Source organism: Oncorhynchus mykiss, chromosome 24 (genome assembly GCF_057628025.1).
Source record: "Oncorhynchus mykiss isolate SJ-2025 chromosome 24, ASM5762802v1, whole genome shotgun sequence".
Lineage (NCBI taxonomy): Eukaryota > Metazoa > Chordata > Actinopteri > Salmoniformes > Salmonidae > Oncorhynchus > Oncorhynchus mykiss.
The window spans coordinates 12,858,880-12,880,694 of NC_143045.1; the positions used below are offsets into that span (position 1 = coordinate 12,858,880).

Sequence of the window (21,815 nt, forward strand, 5' to 3'; positions counted from 1 at the left end):
ATATAGAGGTCTGTAATTTTTTATCATAGGTACTCTTCAACTGTGAGAGACGGAATCTAAAACAAAAATCCAGAAAATCACATTGTATGATTTTTAAGTAATTAATTTGCATTTTATTGCATGACATAAGTATTTGATCACCTACCAACCAGTAAGAATTCCGGCTCTCACAGACCTGTTAGTTTTTCTTTAAGAAGCCCTCCTGTTCTCCACTCATTACCTGTATTAACTGCACCTGTTTGGACTCGTTACCTGTATAAAAGACACCTGTCCACACACTCAATCAAACAGACTCCAACCTCTCCACAATGGCCAAGACCAGAAAGCTGTGTAAGGACATCAGGGATAAAATTGTAGACCTGCACAAGGCTGGGGTGGGCTACAGGACAATAGGCAAACAGCTTGGTGAGAAGGCAACAACTGTTGGTGCAATTATTAGAAAATGGAAGAAGTTCAAGATGACGGTCAATCACCCTTGGTCTGGGGCTCCATGCAAGATCTCACCTCGTGGGGCATCAATGATGATGAGGAAGGTGAGGGATCAGCCCAGAACTACACGGCAGGACCTGGTCAATGACCTGGAGAGAGCTGGGACCACAATCTCAAAGAAAACCATTAGTAACACACTACGCCGTCATGGATTAAAATCCTGCAGCGCACGCAAGGTCCCCCTGCTCAAGCCAGCGCATGTCCAGGCCCATCTGAAGTTTGCTAATGACCATCTGGATGATCCAGAGGAGGAATGGGAGAAGGCCATGTGGTCTGAGACAAAAATAGAGCACTCGCTGTGTTTGGAGGAAGAAGAAGGATGAGTACAACCTCAAGAACACCATCGCAACCGTGAAGCATGGAGGGGGAAACATCATTCTTTGGGGATGCTATTCTGCAAAGGGGACAGGACGACTGCACCGTATTGAGGGGAGGATGGATGGGGCCATGTATCTCGAGATCTTGGCCAACAACCTCCTTCCCTCAGTAAGAGCATTGAAGATGGGTTGTGGCTGGGTCTTCCAGCATGACAACGACCCGAAACACACAGCCAGGGCAACTAAGGAGTGCCTCTGTAAGAAGCATCTCAAGGTCCTGGAGTGGCCAGGCCAGTCTCCAGACCTGAACCCAATAGAAAATCTTTGGAGGGAGCTGAAAGTCCGTATTGCCCAGTGACAGCCCCGAAACCTGAAGGATCTGGAGAATGTCTGTCTGTATGGAGGAGTGTGCCAAAATCCCTGCTGCAGTGTGTGCAAACCTGGTCAAGAACTACAGGAAACGTATGATCTCTGTAATTGCAAACAAAGGTTTCTGTAGCAAATATTAAGTTCTGCTTTTCTGATGTATCAAATACTTATGTCATGCAATAAAATGCAAATTAATTACTTAATCATACAATGTGATTTTCTGGAATTTTGTTTCAGATTCCGCCTCTCACAGTTAGTGTACCTGTATAATACACGCATTTACCACACGCAATAACTTCTAATGTAGGCTACTTGCCCACGGTCCCAGAGGTTATATATTGTGTCTCCTTCTGATTTATACCAGGGGTGTGGTTAGAATGCTGATCCAAGATCTGCATGTGTATCAAGTGTATCAAATACTTGTTCTCCCCACTGTACAATGTATTGAAACAGGATGTTGACGACATCGCGGTTTATGTTTAATACACGCATTTACCATATAACATACTGCACTGGTGTAGCTCAGTGGTTACTTCGAACACTTTCTCTATCAGAAACATTCTCTACCTCTGCAAAGGGGTTCGAACCACGGGCGCTGTCCAGTGTTTTGCCAGCCACTTTTTCATCACTGTAGCGAACCTTTGATTTTTTTGAGTGGGAAAATAAAGACGACAACAACAAGACAGAGTTACGGTGCATGCAGGCGTCATTCGTTTAGGAATTTAGATTAACTTTCACATAATTGTCTATGATAAAAAATTGTGAAACAGTGAACCCCTTCGGCCAAAATAACTTCTAATGTAGGCTACTTGCCCACGGTCCCAGATTCAGGATCGGTTATATATTGTGTCTCCTTCTGATTTATACCAGGGTGTGGTTAGAATGCTGATCCAAGATCTGCACAGTTGATGAAGCCCGGTAAAGATGGCTACAACATTAGATCTGTTTGATTTATTTTATCGGGCGCAGTTCCTAGGAGCAGTGGAATGGTATTACTAGGCCAAATCTTCTCAATGAGCGCGCCACGCGAGGTAAATAAATCGCACCTAAAATGTTGCACATGCGCAGACCATACAGTCAATGGCGCAGACAGCCAGTAATGTTGACAAACAACTGGGGAGAGGCCAATTGCACCGTAAGGGAAATATTCCGATCTTGTATGTAGCTATTGTACAAATACTGTATTCTCTATGCAATTAAATGTTTCAAGCAGAGTTGTACAAATGCCAAATGTTCGACATTTGCCTGGCTTTATTACTGTCTAAATAGCTAAGGTTAGTTTACGTTAATTCACAACATTAGCTAGTAGCAGCTAGCTATAGCAAAGGTGCTTTGTTTAACTGACCTGTCGCAGCTTGAAGGAACCGTTGGAATAATGCAGCTTGCTACATATTCGTAACTTATACAATTAAATATCGGTATGTGTGTTGGTTTGCTACTACTTTAGCACTCTGGATTTGGCATTTCGAATTTTGACATTTAGCTTCAGCTGTTTGCATGACGTTTTCGGCAATGAAATTATCTGGAAAGTTACAGGGTAACAGTAGTTATTTGCTGAATGAGGTTCCAAGCTCGCGGCTACATTGTAGGGGGCAACATCCACTGTAACTACTGAAGGGGCCTAAAGAGTACTGTTATCACTCCAATCAAACATACTGTATAGCTGGTTCCTTGAATGCTTTCTAGATTTTTTGGAAATCAGAGGTTTCAGGTTTGTGATTGGGTATCTATAGCCTAGTTTGTTTTTCCCAAAAGATTACCAACTTTACCTTTTTCCTCAAGCCTGTTTAGCTCCCGGGTGAATGAAGGAGATTCTCTTTCCAGTTGACACTGTGAAAATGAAGGGGTGAGCTAACAATGCATTGATTTAACCATAATCCATTTGAACCAAAGCTACTTCCACATGATTTGTTGTAATACATTTGAGTGTTGGGCTAGATGGTCATATTCTAGCACAAGTTGAAAGACCGGTGTGTTACTGTATATTTGTTACTGTATATTATCATTGTTCTTCTCATTTTGTTATGTAGTCAACAGAAAAGCCCTGAGCCGGATGAAAGTGCACATGTCATTGAAGAAGGTAATGTCATGTAGAAAGGAAATAACGACCCTCAAAACATTAGAAGACAAGACACCCATGGTATTCTCTTTCTGATATTATAGAGACTGTATTCTGATTTTTGCTCTACCAGGTGCAGTGGCTACAGCAGATGACCCATCAGCTGCCATCGCCACCATTCAGTCTGCCGCCACCTTCTCCTCAGAGCATCCGATAAAGTATCTATTCAAGACGGAGGGAGCTGGGGGGCAGGTAGGGGAGCTGTACTACCCTCCCGCTGGGCAGGTACAGTTGGGAAAAGCATACTGTACAGGGCTCACTAGATCTAGCCGAAGTCCCTGAGCTGGAGCTTTGAGCCCAGCCAATGCCCATCCAAGGTTTTCTAAGGCTCAGTCTTCTGTCATTACTAATGAACGATTTTATGTTTCGCTCAACAAACCTGTGTGTTTTATTTTGCTTAAGGTGACATACAGAGTAATTCAGGTGTCTGATGGACAGTTGGAGGCTCAAAGTGATGGAGCCACAGCAGTCAGTGTGCTAACTGGATTTCCTGCAGCCACACAGCCTGTGACCCAGGTGAGAATTTATACGAGCAGGACTTGGGGCCCTCCCAGCGGGAAATACTGGTTGAAATAATGTCAAAATAAGTAATTTCAGCCTGTTTTTGGTTGTAATTACTTACATTTCAACCAGTTTTGTCCACCAGGCTAGTAGTATTTGATTAAAGTCGGATTCTGCAAATCAAACATAGCATTGTTTTTAATCTGGGATAGCAAAGATGATCTATTCTATTCCTCTACTACTCACTGTATACAGTTTCGATTGTTATTCAACACTGACAAAGGTGTCCTCTTGCTGTAGGCTTTGTACTCTCAGTCTGAGGGGTTGGAGGGGGACGGCACTGAGACGCATTACACCTACTACCCTGCAACCATCGCTGATGCTTCACCAGGCACCATGGTAACCAGCGTGGTGCAGGCATCTGATACACATCTAAGTCAGAGCACTCCCACTGGTGAGGAGATGGAGACTCAATCACATAGAAATATAATTACTATATAGAATGAATAGATCCTATTTCTATGTTCCATCAGCTTGGGCATTTATTTCCAATTGGCTTTCCATTTTGAATGCCATTTGATATTGATACAGTTAGAGTACCAGTCAAATATGGACATAATATGGACTTGGTCTTTTACTAAATAGGACCCCCAACCCTCCCATGTCACAACAGAACTGATTGGCTCAAATGCATGAAGGAAAGAAATTCCACAAATAAAATTTTAACAAGGCACACCTATTAATTGAAATGCATTCCAGGTGACAACCTCATGAAGCTGGTTGAGAGAATGCCAAGAGTGTGCAAAGCTGTCATCAAAGCAAAGGGTGGCTACTTTGAGGAATCTCAAATATAAAATATTTTGATTTGTTTAACACTTTTTTTTTTGTTATTTCAGAGTTTTGATGTCTTAACTATTATTCTACAATGTGGAAAATGGTAAAAATGAAGAAAAACCCTTTAATGAGTAGGTGTGTCCAAACTTTTTGACTGGTACTGTATATTGTTAATTTGGATTGAAAAAAGCAAGGGACTTCTTTGTTTCAGGGCAGTTGTATGTGATGATGTCCCCCCAGGAAGTGCTGACGGGAGCCAACCAGAGGTCCATTGCACCTCGCACACAACCGTACAACGCGTAAGCTGCCATTTTGATCAGTACAGTAGGTACTGTGATGGCTCTCCTGGAGAAGCCAGGAGAGTCACAGTTACCATACTAGTTAGTCACACTGTCCTGTGTCCATTCATGAGTTTCTTTGTGTTGGGCTATTGTATTAGCCTTGTTACTGTTTTAGCTGCACACATGGATGTGTGCATGTGTATGCTGTGTATGCCAAAGTTTTTATGGTAATATCTGTTAATTCATGTCTATACTAATTGTGTCTTGTAGAAAATCAGAGGTCCCACGCACTTCTAGAGATGACAAAAGACGAGCCCAGCACAACGAGGGTGAGACCTAGATACCCATCATAAATTACTCATACAATACCTCATATGAAATGTCTCTTAAATGCTAGTTGGATTTGGATGTCACGATGAGCACAGAATCATGTGTTGCCCTGCCTACCTACTCAAATGTGTTATTGTGTAATTTGTCTTCAAGTTGAACGTAGACGCAGGGACAAGATCAACAACTGGATCGTCACGCTCTCAAAGACCATCCCAGACTGCAACATTGACCCTACCAAATCAGGGCAGGTCAGTATCAGCAATGAGGTCAGTATCACCATAAAATGGGTCACTGTCAAGTCTCATGGGTATGGCCAGGAGTTTTTCCTGACCATGTCACCTGACTAGAAAAAACTTAACTATAAAAAGTAGTACCAAGAGTTTTTTTCTTGTCAGAACACATTCTCAAGAAAAGCCCCCTGGCCCTACATGGGAGAGGGTGACACAGTCTTTGTGTTTTGGTCCAGAGTAAAGGTGGGATCCTCTCCAAAGCCTGTGACTATATCCAGGAGCTTCGGCAGAACAACCTTAGACTGGGGGATGACCTAAGCACCCTGGATAGGCTCAAAATGGACAACCAACTACTGAGGCAAGAGGTAAGATACTATGGTTGTGTTTACACAATTCTGATATTTTGCCCAATTATTGTTGAAAGAGCTAATTGGTCAAAATACCAAAAAGTGGGAAAGATCCGAATTGGGCTGCCTGTGTAAATGTAGCCAACTTTAAATTGTTCATGCTTTGTAATAGGTTCAAATTAGGTTCTGATTTGGATTTTGATGATCAGGCTGTAGGATTAGCGAGTGAGGGATTTTTGTGCTATCAATCCTGTTCACCTACTTACTGCAACACTAATTGTATATGCAATCACACAGAACCACAGAAAACATTTCATTGAGATTTGACAACGTTGTCGGACTGCGCAGCGTCACTGATCTACAGTCGTGGCCAAAAGTTTTGAGAATGACACAAATATTAATTTTCACAAAGTCTTCTGCCTCAGTTTGTATAATGGCAATTTGCATATACTCCAGAATGTTATGAAGAGTGATCAGATGAATTGCAATTAATTGCAAAGTCCCTCTTTGCCATGCAAATGAACTGAATCCCCCCCAAAAACATTTCCACTGCATTTCAGCCCTGCCACAAAAGGACCAGCTGACATCATGTCAATGATTCTCTCATTAACACAGGTGTGAGTGTTGAGGACACGAGGACAAGGCTGGAGATCACTCTATCATGCTGATTGAGTTTGAATAACAGACTGGAAGCTTCAAAAGGAGGGTGGTGCTTGGAATCATTGTTCTTCCTCTGTCAATCATGGTTACCTGCAAGGAAACACGTGGCGACATCATTGCTTTGCACAAAAGAGCTTCACAGGCAAGAATAATGCTGCCAGTAAGATTGCACCGAAATCAACCATTTATTGGATCATTAAGAACTTCAAGGAGAGCGGTTCAATTTTTGTGAAGAAGGCTTCAGGGCGCCCAAGAAAGTCCAGCAAGCGCCAGGACTGTCTCCTAAAGTTGATACAGAATGGCAGCAGGCAGGTGTGAGTGCATCTGCACGCACAGTGAGGCAAATACTTTTGGAGGATGGCCTGGTGTCAAGAAGGGCAGCAAAGAAGCCACTTCTCTCCAGGAAAAACATCAGCGACAGACTGATATTCTGCAAAAGGTACAGGGATTGGACTGCTGAGTCATTTTCTCTGATGAATCTCCCTTCCGATTGTTTAGGGCATCCGGAAAAAAGCTTGTCCGGAGAAGACAAGGTGAGCGCTACCGTCAGTCCTGTGTCATGCCAACAGTAAAGCATCCTGAGACCATTCATGTGTGGGGTTGCTTCTCAGCCAAGGGAGTGGGCTCACTCACAATTTTGCCACACATCCTCCGAGAGCAACTTCTCCAAACCATCCAGGAACAGTTTGGTGAGGAACAATGCCTTTTCCAGCATGATGGAGCACCTTGCCATAAGGCAAAAGTGATAACGAAGTGGCTCAGGGAACAAAACACCGATATTTGGGGTCCATGGCCAGGAAACTCCCCAGACTTTAATCCCATAGAGAACTTGTGGTCAATCCTCAAGAGGCGGGCGGACAAACAAAACCCCACAAATTCTGACAAACTCCAAGCATTGATTATGCAAGAATGGGTTGCCATCAGTCAGGATGTGGCCCAGAAGTTAATTGACAGCATGCCAGGGCGGATTGCAGAGGTCTTGGAAAAAAAAGGGTCAACACTACAAATATTGACTCTTTGCATCAACTTCATGTAATTGTCAATAAAAGCCTTTGACACTTATGAAATGCTTGTAATTATACTTCAGTATTCCATAGAGTGATCAGATGAATTGCAATTAATTGCAAAGTCCCTCTTCTGACAAAAATATCTAAAGACACTGAAGCAGCAAACTTTGTGTTATTCTCAACTTTTTGCCTCGACTGTACAAATCACCTCGCATCCAAACAACTACTTATTAACTACTTATAAAGCGATCGAGGTTAGGGGTTCTGCACCTCGTCGTGCTCAAACTGTACCCCTCAAACATGCTGAAAATGTAACTTGCAAACAAAATATCAAACCAAAATACCAACAGCTTTTCACGAAAATCCATGCATCAGATGTAATAATAGGTTTTGTTTGAGCTGCTTTTCCCATCTAATTTTGCACAGGTAGAAGACTGGAAATCCAAGAACCAGGTTCTGAGGAACCAGCTGCGACAGAATGGCATTGTAGGAGCAGCAAACGCAGACACTCAGTGAGGAGCAGCAAGGGTAGTCGGGGGAGAATATCTCAGTGAAGGAATGGAACTTTTGACCTCAAACTAAAAGAAAATTCTCACTACAAAAACTTCACTACAAAATCAGTCTGAAGGAGTTTGCAAGATAGGTCATTAAATGACCACATTTTACATAAGGAAAACCATGTTAGCTCTTGTAAAGATTTTTCCCGCAGCTCTTCAGCTGTTATGTACATACTTGTTTAGCTTTTTTACCTTTTTGACACAATTGCGCTTCATTGTATCAGGTGTGTATATATATATATACTAACTCTTAGTATAGGTTTCAAAATACATTTTACATTTGATACATCTAGAGTATCAGATGTCCCCACTTGCAGAAATGACTCAGAACGTTGTTTTTTCTAAACTTGTCAGCGGGAAATGTATTATAATGATATATATCGTAATAAAGGATCTTTGTATTGATAAATTATGATGGAACTTCATATTTGAGTGGAACGACTTCATGGGATTGAGAGCTTTCTATTCAGTTTACTTATTGAATCAAATCAAATGTTATTTGTCACATACACATGATTAGCAGATGTTATTGCGGGTGTAGAGAAATGCTTGTGCTTCTAGCTCCGACAGTGCAGTAATCTCTAACAAATTACACAACATATACACACAAATATAAGTAGGAATGAATTAAGACTATGCATATGGACGAGCGATGTCAGAGCGGAGCAGACTAAGATACAGTAGAATAGTATAGAAAAAAACAGTACATATGATATGAGTTATGTAAGCATTATTAAGTGAATGAGATGCTGTAGAATAGTATAGAAAACAGTATGAGATGTAAAACACCATGAGATGAGTAATGTCAGTTATGTAAACCATTAAGTGACAAAAGATACCATAGAATACAGTATAATACATATGAGATGAGTGCCAGATATGTAAACATTATTGACTAGTGTTCCATTCCTTATAGAGGCCAGTGATTCCTAGTCTATGCCTATAGGCAGCAGCCTCTAATGTGCTAGTGATGGCTATTTAACAGTCTGATGGCCTTGAGATGGAAGCTGTTTTCCAGTCTCGGTCCCAGCTTTTGATGCACCTCTACTGACCTCGCCTTCTGGATGATTGCGGGGTGAACAGGCAGTGGCTCGGGTGGTTGAATCTACAAAGAACATTAGTGGTATCATTCAGAGTTTTCATTTAATCATTGGCTAACCTATTACATAATGTATGATTGTCATTAGAATTGTTTATAAAACAAATTTACGAGTAATATGGATGTACTAACTATATTTTCAATAGTTTTACTGTTTCCTGAGTGCATGCAATTTGTGATCTCGCCGGCAGGGGGTCATCTTTCGGAGACACTGGCGCTTTAAGAATGAGACTACAGTGTAGCAGTACTGTCGTCACAGTTCAACGTGAAATTGTATGGTAAACGATTTTACTATTTATTGTACCGAATCGCATAAACCAAGGCATTTGATGTCGTTTACACGCGAATAAGACAAGGGCCAAGAAAATGATCTGCATTTTATTGGTAGCTGGTCACGGCACTGTTCTAGAAACTCAGATAAAGGTAAGTTGTTTATGTAAGCAGACGAGGTTTGGGTGCAGAGGTCGTATAACTTACATGGTTAATTTCACAACACAAGCAGGTCAATGCACACAAAAACATACACTGCACTTAAATAATACAAAATCAGACTTACCGCTGAACAAGGTAGGCTAACTACCAAAATAATTGAAAGATGTAGTTTCGAACAAAACGTTTTTTCAGGAAGAAAATGGGATGTTCAATGACACAACGTTCAGTCAGTCTTGGAGTGTTACATACAGTGCATTCAGAAAGTTTTCAGACCCATTGACTTTTTCCACATTTGGTTACGTTTCAGCCTTATTTTAAAATGGATGACATTGTTTTTTTCCCCTCACCAATCTACACACAAATACCCCATAAACACAAAGCACACATTTTTTGTTGTTGAAATTTGCAAAGATATCGAAGGTCTGAGTTCCTGAGCGCTCTGGAGCAGGTTTTCATCAAGGATCTCTCTGTACTTTGCTCCGTTCATCTTTCCCTCGATCCTGACTAGTCTCGTACCTTTTACTGAGGAGTGGCTTCCTTCTGGCCACTCTACCATAAAGGCCTAATTGGTGGAGGTGCAGGTTTTCTGGAAGGTTTTCCCATCTCCACAGAGGAACTCTGGAGCACTGTCAGTGACCATCAGGTTTTTGGTCACCTCCCTGACCAAGACCCTTCTCTCCCGATTGTTCAGTTGGCCGGGCAACCGGCGCTAGGAAGAGTCTTGGTGGTTCCAAACTTCTTCCATTTAGGAATTATGGAGGCCACTGTGTTCTTCAGGACCTTCAATGCTGCAGAAATGTTTTGGTACCCTTCCCGAGATCTTTCTCGACACAATCGTGTCTCAAAGCTCTACGGATAATTCCTTCGACCTCATGGCTTGGTTTTTGCTCTGACATGCACTGTCAACTTTGGGACCTTATATAGACAGGTGTGTGCCTCTCCAAATCATGTCTAATCAATTGAATTGACCACAGGTGGACTCCAATCAAATTGTAGAAACATCTTAAGTTCAATTTTGAGTCTCACAGCAAAGGGTCTGAATACTTAAGGTATTTATTTGATTCTTTATTTTTTTGCAAAACGGTCTAAAATAAACAAACAGTTTTTGTCGTGTCATTATGTGGTATTGATGAGGGGAAATAAATATTTAATCCATTTAAGGCTGTAACATAACACAATGTGGAAAAAGGGAACGGGTCTGAATGCACTGTAAGTCTCTTTTTCCCTATTCACCTGTATGACTGTAGGGCAGGCTGAGCTGTGTGTGTGTGTGAGTGAGGGAGAGAGTGATAACTGGTCACTATGCTATAGGCCTGCTGAAATATGTCCAAGTATCAACATCCTTTGGAGAATATTATTTTAAGGAGGAGTAAATAAAGTTCTACGGTGTGCAACAACTTCCAAACCCACATCCCTTCAATCCTTATTTGTAATTTCTCTAGAATGATGCCACTGGTTTGTATGGACAGCTGACTGGGGTGCCAAAGGCATTGTTGCCTGGGATAGGAGGAAAGAAAATCCTGGACTTCTGGTGGGAGACGGTGAACACGTGAGTAATCGGTCAAATTTAATGACTGTCGACTGCCCTTACAGTTTTCCTGTACAACATGTCTTATACTCAGTCCCAGTTGACATAATTACATTATTAAATCCCTTTAACTTTGGAATACTGTGCCTTCAGAAAGTATTCAGACCCTTTGACCTTTTCCACGTTTTGTTATGTTACAGCCTTATTGTAAAATGAAAATCCTTGATGTTTCGTAGTATAGGATCGTAGTATACCTGTGGTAAATTCAATTGATTGGACATACCTGCCTATATACACCTGTCACAGTTTACAGTGCATGTCAGAGCAAAAACCAAGTCATGAGGTTGAAGGAATTGTCCGTAGAGCTCCGAGACAGGATTGTGTCGAGGCACAGATCTGGGGAAGGGTACCAAAACACTTCTGCAGGTCCCCAGAACACAGTGGCCTCCACCATTCTTAAATGGAAGAAGTTTGGAACCACGAAGACTTCCAAGAGGTGGCCGCCCGGCCAAACTGAGCAATCAGAGGAGAAGAGCCTTGGTCAGGGAGGTATCCAAGAACCCGATGTTCACTCTGACAGTGCTCTAGAGTTCCTCTGTGGAGATGGGAGAACCTTCCAGAAGGACAACCATCTCTGCAGCATTCCACCAATCAGGCCTTTATGGTAGAGTGGCCAGACGGAAGCCACTCCTCAGTAAAAGGCACATGACAGCCCTCTTGGAGTTTGGCTAAAGGCTCTCAGACCATGAGAAACAAGCATCACGTCTGGAGGAAACCTGGCACCATCCCTACGGTGAAACATAGTGGTAGCAGAATCATGCTGTGGGGATGTTTTTCAGCGGCAGGGACTGGGAGACTAGTCAGGATTGAGGCAAAGATGAATGGAGCATTGTACAGAGAGATCCTTGATGAAAACCTGCTCCAGAGTGCTCAGGACCTCAGATTAGGGTGAAGGTTCACCTTCCAACAGAACAACAACCCTAAGCACACAGCCAAGACAATGCAGGTGTCGCTTCGGGACAAGTCTCTGAATTTTCTTGAGTGGCCCAGCCAGAGCCCGGACTTGAACCTGATAAAAAAAAAAAAAAACATGTTTTACTTTGTCATTATGGGCTATTTTGTGTGTAGATTGAGGCAGAACCCCCCCCCCATTTAATCCATTTCAGAATAAGGCTGTAACGTAACAAAATATGGAAAAAGTCAAGGGGTCTGAGTACTTTCCAAATGCACTGTATTTATGTATTTTTCTCCAGGCGGCAGTTGTTCAGTGAGGTCTATCTGGTCACAAACGCAGACAAGTAAGTACAGTAACATGTGGTAAAAGTGTTGACACTTGCTGTATTACATCATAGCAGACTGAACTGAACCTGCCTCCCATGTATTTACATTTAAGCCAATTGTATTGGGAAATGTTGTCCTATGAGCTGGAAATGATTGATTATCTACCAGTTACTGCTTAGCTGTTCCCCTTTTTGTCTCCCATTTTAGGTATAAGCACTATGAGCGCTGGGCAACGGCCAATGACTTCCCTGTGGAGAATGTAGTGAATGACGGCAGCACAACCCTTGAGGGCCGGCTAGGAGCAGTGGCTGACCTGGAACTCGCCATCCGCAGCCGCAAGCTGCAAGACGATATCATGGTGGTACGGCACTGATCCTAGATGTCATTTCATAATTTCTTAATTGTGTGGATTGAAATGTTCCATTGTGTGGGGATTATTTTTCAAACAACATGTTTGTGGACAGATTGCAGGGGATATGCTCTGTGCAGACCAGAACTTTGATATTGCTCAGGTTCTCCGCTTCTTCAGGTCCAAGGTAAGATAACATATGTGCTCCTTCTGGTGAATAACAACATATACCTCACCTCTGAGAAACTGTAACCACGCTCATAGCAGAGTAGGTTTTTGGCCTTGTTTACATGTTAGTATCTCTGTATTTGACTTAGCCTGGAGAGTTGGCCATATACTATGAGCTAGAGGAGGGAGAGAAGAGCAGCTCCAGGGGTATAGTGGAGGTATGCCCTGAGACCCACAGGTAGGCAACAGGAAACATAATCTTTGGCAGAACTTATCTTGATGCCAGTATATTGTTGATAACAGTACTCCCATTTGATCACTGAATGGGTAATTTGCCACCAACAGAAAAGTCTAAAAGAACGGGTATCTCTGTGTATTTTAGGATATCTCGCTTTCTCGAGAAACCACAGGAGGGAGTGACAGCATTGCGTCTGGCCAGTGTGGTGTTCTACTGCCTTCGCAAAGCCACACTGCCTTACCTCTCAGATTTCCTCACCCTGCAGCCCCAAGCTCAAGACAGGACCTTCGGCAGGTTCTGGGTCAGTAAGGACTGTGAACATGGGAATCTTTGGGTTTGGGCTCAGTTCAGTTTTCAATTCAGTGTCTTCCCGGAAGGGAATTGAAATTCAATTAATTAATTGAAAATTGTCTGTTGCTTTATATGAGGATTTTCTATTCATGATTTGAATATCAATTCACTTTCTGAATTGAACCAGGGTTGGGGTCAATCCAGTTTTATTTCAGTATCGCTAGTACTATCTATCAAATTGTTTAGCAACTAACACTCGCGTCACGAGACTCACTGTTTGTCTTTTCACCCAGGAGTGGATCATCAATGAGGAGAAGTTACCTGTGTTTGGCATGAAACTGCCCACAGGGTTCCAGCTCATTGGACAAGTGGTGGGTTGATTTTTTCCCCCCCCATCCATACAGACTACTGTTGATTTAACCGAATATTGTGTAAGTTTCAGGTCAAGTTGTTATGACATGAGATATGTAAACTCTCCCCTGGAGAGCATGTGAATAGATTGACAATCATTTAGATTATCAGCTCGATTGGAAAGAGTAATTTGATGATGCTGTATATTGACGATATGTATTTATCTTCTGGATATCACAGGGGCTGTCAGACTACACCAAGTGGCTTGCCCACTATTCTGCCCAGCAACAGCAATGCCCTGCCAAACCCATAACATGCCGCTCATATGCAAGGTAGATTGCACCGCTACAAAGACTTTATGAAAAATAGTATTGATGGGTTGTTCTCTCACCTTCTGGACTATCTTCAGGGATATGTCATTTCAGTGAATGTGAGCTAACATCATCTTTCACGTCCTCATAGAGTTGGACTGATGGGGAACCCTTCTGACGGCTTCAATGGAAAAACAATCGCCATGACTATCTCCAACTTCTGGGCTGAGGTCACACTCATGGAGAGCCAGGCCCTGGTAACAGTCAGGCTTTACTCCAGTTAATATACACGACAGGACAATACAACATGCGTAGTGTCTTCTCTGATCAAATGTTAATGTATTCAAACATAAAGATAGTATGATTGATACATTTGCTCTGTTTTCTTCAGGTTCTTCTGCCTCATCCGCTCAATGATCCGACTGAATTTGGAAGCTTGCAGGATCTGTACTGTATCAGCCGTAAGGAGGGGTCAGTGTATAAGCCCCAATGCCACACATGCATGCAGGATGTTGGCATGATGAATTCCCAAACCGTATTGATATTGTTTTGATCTACAGGTACTTGGGAGGTCTACGGTTACTCCAGGCTACCTGTAAGAAGTTTTACCAATTCTGCTCAAAACAAGGGTGAGAAGAAAATGTCTATTGGAGCCAGTAACAGCAAATGCAGAGTATTCAATAACTCTGATGTGTGTGTGTGTGGGGGGTTGGGGGGGGGGTACAGCTGAACATTCTTATTCTGACATGGTTAATGCTCATTTGAGTCCCCTGCACGCTTTCTTTGGCAGTATCGCTTTGACAAAGCAGAACTTCACTCTCAAGTATGATACCAACATTCCTCGCCAGGTGGTAAGTGTCTACACTACAGTCTCTATATTCAAAGGCTCACTCTGTGATATTTAGTAGGTGTTTTTGTTCATTTGAATTAATGATACCCATTCATTCTTGAAGAATATCACTTATAAATGTCTCATGAGCCTAGTTCATGACAGTGTATCCTGAGAAAGTCCCTGAGAGATCTGTATGTGTCTGTATATGCTGTTTTCAATTATGTTAGGCCAAAAGGCTAGTGATAATGTTAGTGACTGATTTAATTATTATTTCCCCTCTTTCTGCTTTGTTTAAGGGCCTGGCTGGAAGTAGGTAAGTGCTGCCTGGTGAACTGTTATTTTTCTTCTATATTTAAAGGTTAACCACATACTAATCAATATTTCGTCTGAGTCATATGCTTATATGTTTTTGCCTTTTTTGGTCTTGTCATCTTTTGTAGCTCAAACTCCCTTTGTTCATAATTACATTTCTGTTTATTTATCTAATTTTATAACGTTCTCTTCTCTAACAGTGCAATAGTGTCTGCCACTCTGAAGTGTCTGATGAAATTCTACAACATCACAGAAAGTGTAAGATTAGGAACATGTTACTCTGGAGTTCACTCTATTCATGCGCCAAATGATCAACCTGTGTTTAAGTTGTTTTGTTCTGTTTGCCCTAGGACCTTCCCAAACCCACCAGGGCCAACTTCATCCTCAACGTCGAGACGGATGAACTCTTCATCACTGCTGGTCTTCAGGACAGAGTTGTGCAGGTCAGCAATGAAAAGACAACACTCCCCTTTTCACACTACTGAGCTGAGCCGAGCTGAGCCGAGCTGAGCCAAGCCAAGCTGGACTGTACTTTTTTTTTCTTTCTGACAAATGTTCTTCTTTTCATTGCAGGTCTATGAGGGCTTGGTCTACATGGACTTTAGCAAACAACTGATGGATGAACAGGGCTATGGTATTTGAAATGTGCAGTCTCAATAGCTGTTATGGCACATAAACACATTTTAGGAACACCTATACATAACAAGGACCGCCAGTATATTAACGCTAATAATAATGGTGAATACAGCAGTGAGCAGCAATGAACAGGGTTCACAGACAGGGCTCACAGACAGGGCTCACAGGATGTCAGAAATGACATAAGATCAGTCTCATAACAAAGCAAGCACTCTATCCTGTAGGAACCATCTTCCTTTATGTGCAATCAGTGAAAGCATTACCATGTTTCTCTCAGTACTACAAGGAGGATGCAAGTGAAGTTAAGTCTAGTGCTGTAGGTTGGTTATCTTGGAATGCAGCAGGTAATCATACTTAAATGTATTGAGTTCACTGTATATATGAATATTTATAAATATATACTATATACACTGAGTGTACAAAACCGTAAGAACACATGGAGTCAACATGGGACAGCATCCCTGTGGAATGCTTTCGACACCTTGTAGAGTCCATGCCCCAACGAATTGAGGCTGTTTTGAGAGCAAAAGTGGAATGTGCAACTCAATATTAGGAACGTGTTCCTAATGTTTGTACACTTCGTGTATACGCTCACTGCGCATGACTTCCAGTTTCTTATTTTACAAAATAAAAGATCCACTTTTCACTACATTCACACCACATAATAGGGCAACAATATGTGATTATACAGATGTACTAATCATGATATTTCACATTGTTTGTCTGCATAATTCAAATCTAACATTAATTTGCATGAGACAAAGTCCACTTGATCAATAGATATTGCTTTAGTATCTTCTGGTGCCACAGGTGCCAATGCCATCTATAGTGCCACCAACCGGTCTTGTGCAGCCATCTAAGGTTGCAGTGACTTCATATTCACACAGCTTCTAAGGACATATACATAAGATTTACATACCAAATGTCATGGCCCCATGTCCATCGGTTCAGTTCTTATAGCCCTGGTGTGATATGCTGCCATCTAGTGGTGTGGCATGGCCAACTTTGAATGCAGCAACTAATCATTCTCAGAATAATTAGAGGCTAATTCATTGAGTCTATATGAATCTGGAGTCAATCTGACGTATGGTTCATGAGAAGATTTATAAAGTATTTTATAGCATTAGCATATGTGCTAATGCAAATCTAAAGGTACAGTGCGGCCATATTTGAATGCAATTTTCTTTTCTCAAAACCATGTAAGACTGATATAATGAGATATCAATACCAAATTCAGTGTGGTTCATCTTAGGGACATCCATAATAGCGACAGCGCGTTTCAAGTTGATAGGCCACTGTGGTGTTGATTTACAGTAGTTTAAGTGGACGCATGAAGTCAGATTTTTGATTTGTCAATAGCTCAGCCATCTTTTGTAGCTTTTCTCAAACTAGTTAAGACCTTCATTCCACATTTGGTGTCATTTGGTCCTATGGTTCATGAGAAGAAGATTTTTGAAGTATTTCTTTTACATATTGTAGCACATTAGCATATGTGCATATGTGCTAAAATCTGCTTTCCTTATTTATTAATAACTCAGCTATCTCTTATCTAATCCCTTATCTTTTCTCAAACTAAGTTAAGAAATGTACCATGGACATACATACCGAATTTGGTTCATGAGAGGAAGTTATTTTTAAATATTTTCTCAAATTTACAAGATGGGGGAAAATGTATTATGCTGGACCATATGGGTCCTTGAGGCAAATTTGTTCAACATGAGGAAAGACGCCTACATACAAAGATTCAAGTCTCTAGGTCAAACTGGCAACAGACATTAGGGTTAAATTGAGACTGCTTAAAATAGTGCCACCTATAGGCCAATCAATACTATTCTTTTTGATCAAGTTACTCATGGCCTCTAATTTCGGGGTGTCAAATTAGGAAAAAAGTTACCAATCAATGCTTAACAACTGTGAACCCCTGCAGGGATGTCAAACTCATTCCACTGAGGTTTTTGGTTTTTCCTTTCAATTAAGACCTTAATTCATCAGTCAAGTACAAGGGTGGAGCGAAAACCCGCTCATATTCGGCCCTCCGTGGAATGAGTTTGACACATCTGCGGCCTAATGATTGATTAATGATTTCTGAAAGGTAATTCATTCTTTAGGGGTATGGGAGTTTTGCTGCATGCGAGTTTAAGGCACCTGTGCATATCTTTGTGTGCATCCTCTTACATATATCTGGAGCTGAACGTTTATGTATACATTATGAAACTGAGTTTACAATGAACCGTTTACATGTTGATGTTTGTGTGTTGACTGTACACAGGAGATTACATTCCTATGGACATGAGCAGCTTGCCACCGTTCTGGTTAGCTTATCTGAGTGATCCCAGTGACTCTGGTCGGATTCACAGCAACGTCAGACAGCGCTGGCTCAACGGCAAGACACACACACACACACACACTGTAAGCTCGGTTGGCAGGCAGCAATGTTCACCAAGGTCGGGGTCAATTCCATTTGGGATTTCAGTTTACTTCCTGTATTGACGGAATTATCTCTTCATAGATTTTAAACTGTAGGCTAGAGGAATCAGATAATAAAAAGGGATTCCTTTGTTCTCTATCTGTATTTAGTCCCTCTGTTCACCTCCTTTTTTCCAGGAGAAGCTGAAGTGGTTGAAGCCATGAAGTCTTTTGCGGGGCTCACAGATCAAGCCAGGTTTGTGTAAGATGTTTGGAGGCTCACAGGATCAGTGGCAGTAGTGCCCCTGGTGCGATAGCAAAGGCACAACACCAGTGGATGGTAGTCATGGGATTTGAACCAGCAGCCCTCCGGTGCTGGTCTGCCCATCTAACCTCTGTCTCCATACTCCCCCCACAAAGTTATTGCGTGTCTCTTTGATATGGCTTAATCATGCCATCCAGGATCTTAAGCACAACAAATTCGTAACATGTAAAACATTTATTTATTTGCAGGACGTAACATATCAACATATCATACATTTCGTATGTAGTACAAAATTTGATGACTTAGTTATGCAAAAACGGGCACCACTTTTGGCTCGTAAGCACCATTCAAAACTACTGGCTGAAATTATACAAACATTTGAGAGTGCATCTTTAAGTGAGCATTACCTGGTAATGAAACGGTTTGGTTCTCTTGTCCTCCACAGGGTTGCACTGCAGGGAATGGACTGGAGCAGACTGGCACAGTTGATGGATGAGAACTTTGCACTGCGACTGTATAGCGTGACATCCTTTTGAGTCTGTCATTGGTTTGAGGAAGTTAATCTCTTTGCCCCCATGAAGTTGTTGGGCTTTTAAATATGTGACCTTGGAAAGATAAAACATGGTCAGCAACTGTCATATAGGACCAGAAGATTTTCCTGACCCACATGACTTGATCAGCAAAAACTCTTGGCCCTAAAGAGTTAATTCTCATCACCGAACAGCATGATTTTACGTAGTAAGATGTACAGTAAGTGCACCTCATTGTTCACACAGGAAACCACTAATACTGTAACGATCTCTGTCCTATAGGTCTGTGTACACAGAAGACTGTTTGGGACCAGGCAATCTCAAGATGGTGCAACTGGCAAGACAGGTAAAGAATAGAGTTAAAATTTCCATGATTATCTCATCTTTTCCTATGATGTTTCTTTGTAGTTTTTGTTTATCGTTCGGTGTGTTTGCTTGCCAATGCAGTTTGGCTCAGCTGCGAAACTACCTGGCAGTGGTGGTGCTGTAGTGGGCTTGTGTCTGGACCAAGTAAGACTGGTAAGACTTATACTTTCACATCTTAAACAGCAATGTATACTGTATGCCCTGTGGAATCATTGGAAAAGAGATTGTGTTTCATACTTTGGTCACTTTATTTTGATAGTCCCGTATAAATGGTTAATTGATGCTCAAGCTATCAACTGCAACTCTGTTATATAACTCGACTTGATACACCGCAGCTTCCTAGGATTAGGGCTAAGGTTTGATAGTTACTTAAGCATTTATAAACGGGTGTGCATGTCTTTGCTTTGACACTAGGTGGAGATGAGGAGAGCGTTCCAAGAGGCTGGCTGTGTGTTCTGTGTGATTGTGCCATATAACCCATCTGGTACCATTGGAACCAACAGCCAAGACTGATTTTAAATGATCTATAATGAGCATCTTAATAATCAATCAAGTGTCAAATCTGTAGCTAAGATGACACAACATATTTTTCTGTTCATGTGGGCAAATTTGTAGCCCATGATTTCCTGTATGAATGGATTATGATGAGACCGTTGTGCCTTGGTTTGAGTATGTGCCCTGGCTTGAGTAATTTTATAAATTGAACACATTTGTATTTTTATGAACATTGAATAAATATGGTTTATTAATTTATTATGCAAATGCAGTGTGAGTAGCCTAATTTCACTTATTTATTGAATCTACCATATTAGGCGGTGTCTAACGTTACTCTGTATTACATATTGCTCACTTGATCTAAAATTCCCTTTATTTTTTTAATCAAACGTAACCTAACATTTTGAGGACACAATGTAAACATCAAAGCTATACTGAATGGGCTATTATTATTCCACTCTGCCAATTATTATTAGGCTACTGTAATTAGGACACTCCTTGGGCCGCTGCCAGAGTACAGGCGAAAATTCATAATAGATCCTGTGCACTCTGCACGTAACTCTGCTTTTTATACACAAAACGAGGCAGCAGACATCATTTGAGTTTCTGGGGGCGGGGAGGAGGGAGCGCCCGCGACCACACTGCTCACAATAATAATCGGTTGTAGTCTATTAGTTATCTTTCTCCACCGCTCGCTACAGTACCGTAGACTGGATCTGAAAACCAATGTAATCCTGAATCATGGCTGCAAAAGAGGATCTCTACAGCAAAATCATCCCGCGAAGACTTCGGCCGAAAGTACCTGGCACTGTGAAATATGGATCGAATTTGGACGTCCTCTTATCGATGGGTTTCCCCAAAACCAGGGCGTAAGTAGGCTACTGTGTATAACACGCTCTACTGACACTTTATCGGAGTCACTCGTAGAGGTGGACACTAGCGCTTTGGGTACAGTTTGGCATTTGTTAAAATTACAATTTATATTTGGTTAAAAATACAATGTTTTCTGACGCGCTGTCGTATTTCACCTATGAGGCAATTTATTGATCCCCATATTCTTCCTCACCATGTGCAATTGGCTGGCAGCGTCCTACTTTTCCTCATTACCAGAAACTCTCACACAATATGGACTCGGGGGTAATGGGTAGACATAACATAGTAAACGAAAATCCTGGACACTCAAATTAGTATGATATGTTGCGTTTGGTATGGTATTCATTTGTTGATCCATTTTGTATGATGTGTTACGAATTACACTTCGAATGATAAACTATATATACAAAAATATGTGGACACCCTTTCAAATTTGTCGATTCGGCTATTTCAGCCACCCCGTTGCTGAGCACACAGCCATGCAATCTCCATAGACAAACACTGGCAGTAGAATGGCCTTACTGACGTGGCACTGTCGTAGGATGCCACCTTTCCAACAAGTCAGTTCTCAAATTTCTGCCCTGCTAGAGCTGCTCCGGTCAAATGTATGTGCTGTTATTGTGAAGTGGACACGTCTAGGAGCAACAGCCGAGAAGTGGTAGGCCACACAAGCTTACAGAACAGGACTGCTGAGTCCTGAAGCGCATAGCTCGTACAAATCGTCTGACCTCGGTTGCATCACTCACTACTGAGTTCCAAACTGCCTCTGGAAGCAACTTCAGCACAATAACTGTTTGTCTGGAGTGTCATGAAAGGGGTTTCCATGGCTGAGCAGCCACACACAAGCCTAAGATCACCATGCGCATTGCCAAGTGTTGGCTGGAATGGTGTAAATCTCGTCGCCATTGAACTGGAAGCTGTTATTGCAGCAAAGGGAGACCAACTCCATATTAATGCACATGACTTTGGAAAGAGATGTTCAATTAGCAGGTATTCACATATGTTGGGTCA

The 21,815-nt window shown here is 41.8% G+C and overlaps 3 protein-coding genes across 30 annotated transcripts in view; all 3 read left to right on the forward strand.

The window, feature by feature from the left end:
• Positions 1-1,977: 1,977 nt before the first annotated feature.
• On the forward strand, positions 1,978-8,450 carry LOC110503757 (upstream stimulatory factor 1). Of its 25 annotated transcripts, none has more exons than XM_021582271.3 (11): positions 1,978-2,206; positions 2,958-3,021; positions 3,206-3,255; positions 3,368-3,486; positions 3,697-3,810; positions 4,096-4,249; positions 4,841-4,928; positions 5,181-5,239; positions 5,394-5,506; positions 5,707-5,835; positions 7,911-8,450. In XM_021582271.3, exons 2-11 carry the CDS (start codon positions 2,978-2,980, stop codon positions 7,998-8,000), a joined length of 960 nt encoding a protein of 319 aa, XP_021437946.2. In that variant the 5' UTR covers positions 1,978-2,206; positions 2,958-2,977; the 3' UTR covers positions 8,001-8,450. The 25 variants fall into 25 exon arrangements, with proteins under 25 accessions (XP_021437946.2, XP_090074519.1, XP_021437948.2 ...); XM_090218393.1 differs by having other exon boundaries at positions 1,983-2,206; positions 5,394-5,488; XM_021582273.3 differs by having other exon boundaries at positions 1,999-2,310; positions 5,394-5,488.
• Positions 8,451-9,337: 887 nt separating this feature from the next.
• Positions 9,338-20,198, forward strand: gkup (glucuronokinase with putative uridyl pyrophosphorylase). Of its 4 annotated transcripts, none has more exons than XR_005039396.2 (23): positions 9,338-9,563; positions 11,015-11,121; positions 12,354-12,398; positions 12,589-12,742; positions 12,846-12,917; positions 13,048-13,136; positions 13,281-13,437; positions 13,721-13,798; positions 14,019-14,110; positions 14,241-14,346; positions 14,481-14,560; positions 14,650-14,718; positions 14,880-14,940; positions 15,218-15,234; positions 15,434-15,491; positions 15,584-15,676; positions 15,807-15,867; positions 18,139-18,278; positions 18,474-18,531; positions 18,986-19,054; positions 19,353-19,416; positions 19,518-19,589; positions 19,851-20,198. XR_005039396.2 is itself a non-coding variant. In XM_036961921.2 (23 exons), exons 1-23 carry the CDS (start codon positions 9,507-9,509, stop codon positions 19,947-19,949), a joined length of 1,872 nt encoding a protein of 623 aa, XP_036817816.1. In that variant the 5' UTR covers positions 9,338-9,506; the 3' UTR covers positions 19,950-20,198. The 4 variants fall into 4 exon arrangements, 3 of the variants coding, with proteins under 3 accessions (XP_036817816.1, XP_036817817.1, XP_090074512.1); XM_036961921.2 differs by having other exon boundaries at positions 18,139-18,252; XM_090218386.1 differs by having other exon boundaries at positions 9,362-9,563; positions 13,721-13,858; positions 18,139-18,252.
• Positions 20,199-20,420: 222 nt separating this feature from the next.
• Positions 20,421-21,815, forward strand: part of ubash3bb (ubiquitin associated and SH3 domain containing Bb) — a 40,020-nt gene continuing 38,625 nt past the window's right edge. Inside the window, exon 1 of the mRNA XM_021582276.3 lies at positions 20,421-20,800. Within this exon, the coding sequence (XP_021437951.3) occupies positions 20,673-20,800 (128 nt within the window). The 5' untranslated portion in view covers positions 20,421-20,672. The remainder of the gene's footprint in view (positions 20,801-21,815) is intronic.

What these genes read in the sequence shown, in the direction of transcription:
- LOC110503757 (XM_021582264.3), top strand. Translation starts at nt 2,978, where the DNA reads ATGAAGGAGATTCTCTTTCCAGTTGACACTGTGAAAATGAAGGG. An exon ending in ACTACCCTCCCGCTGGGCAG is followed by an intron (nt 3,520 to 3,696) that starts GTACAGTTGGGA and finishes ATTTTGCTTAAG; the next exon opens with GTGACATACAGAGTAATTCA. An exon ending in ACGAGCCCAGCACAACGAGG is followed by an intron (nt 5,240 to 5,393) that starts GTGAGACCTAGA and finishes TTTGTCTTCAAG; the next exon opens with TTGAACGTAGACGCAGGGAC.
- gkup (XM_036961921.2), top strand. Translation starts at nt 9,507, where the DNA reads ATGATCTGCATTTTATTGGTAGCTGGTCACGGCACTGTTCTAGAAACT. An exon ending in GGACCTTCGGCAGGTTCTGG is followed by an intron (nt 13,438 to 13,720) that starts GTCAGTAAGGAC and finishes CTTTTCACCCAG; the next exon opens with GAGTGGATCATCAATGAGGA. An exon ending in CAATTCTGCTCAAAACAAGG is followed by an intron (nt 14,719 to 14,879) that starts GTGAGAAGAAAA and finishes TTTCTTTGGCAG; the next exon opens with TATCGCTTTGACAAAGCAGA.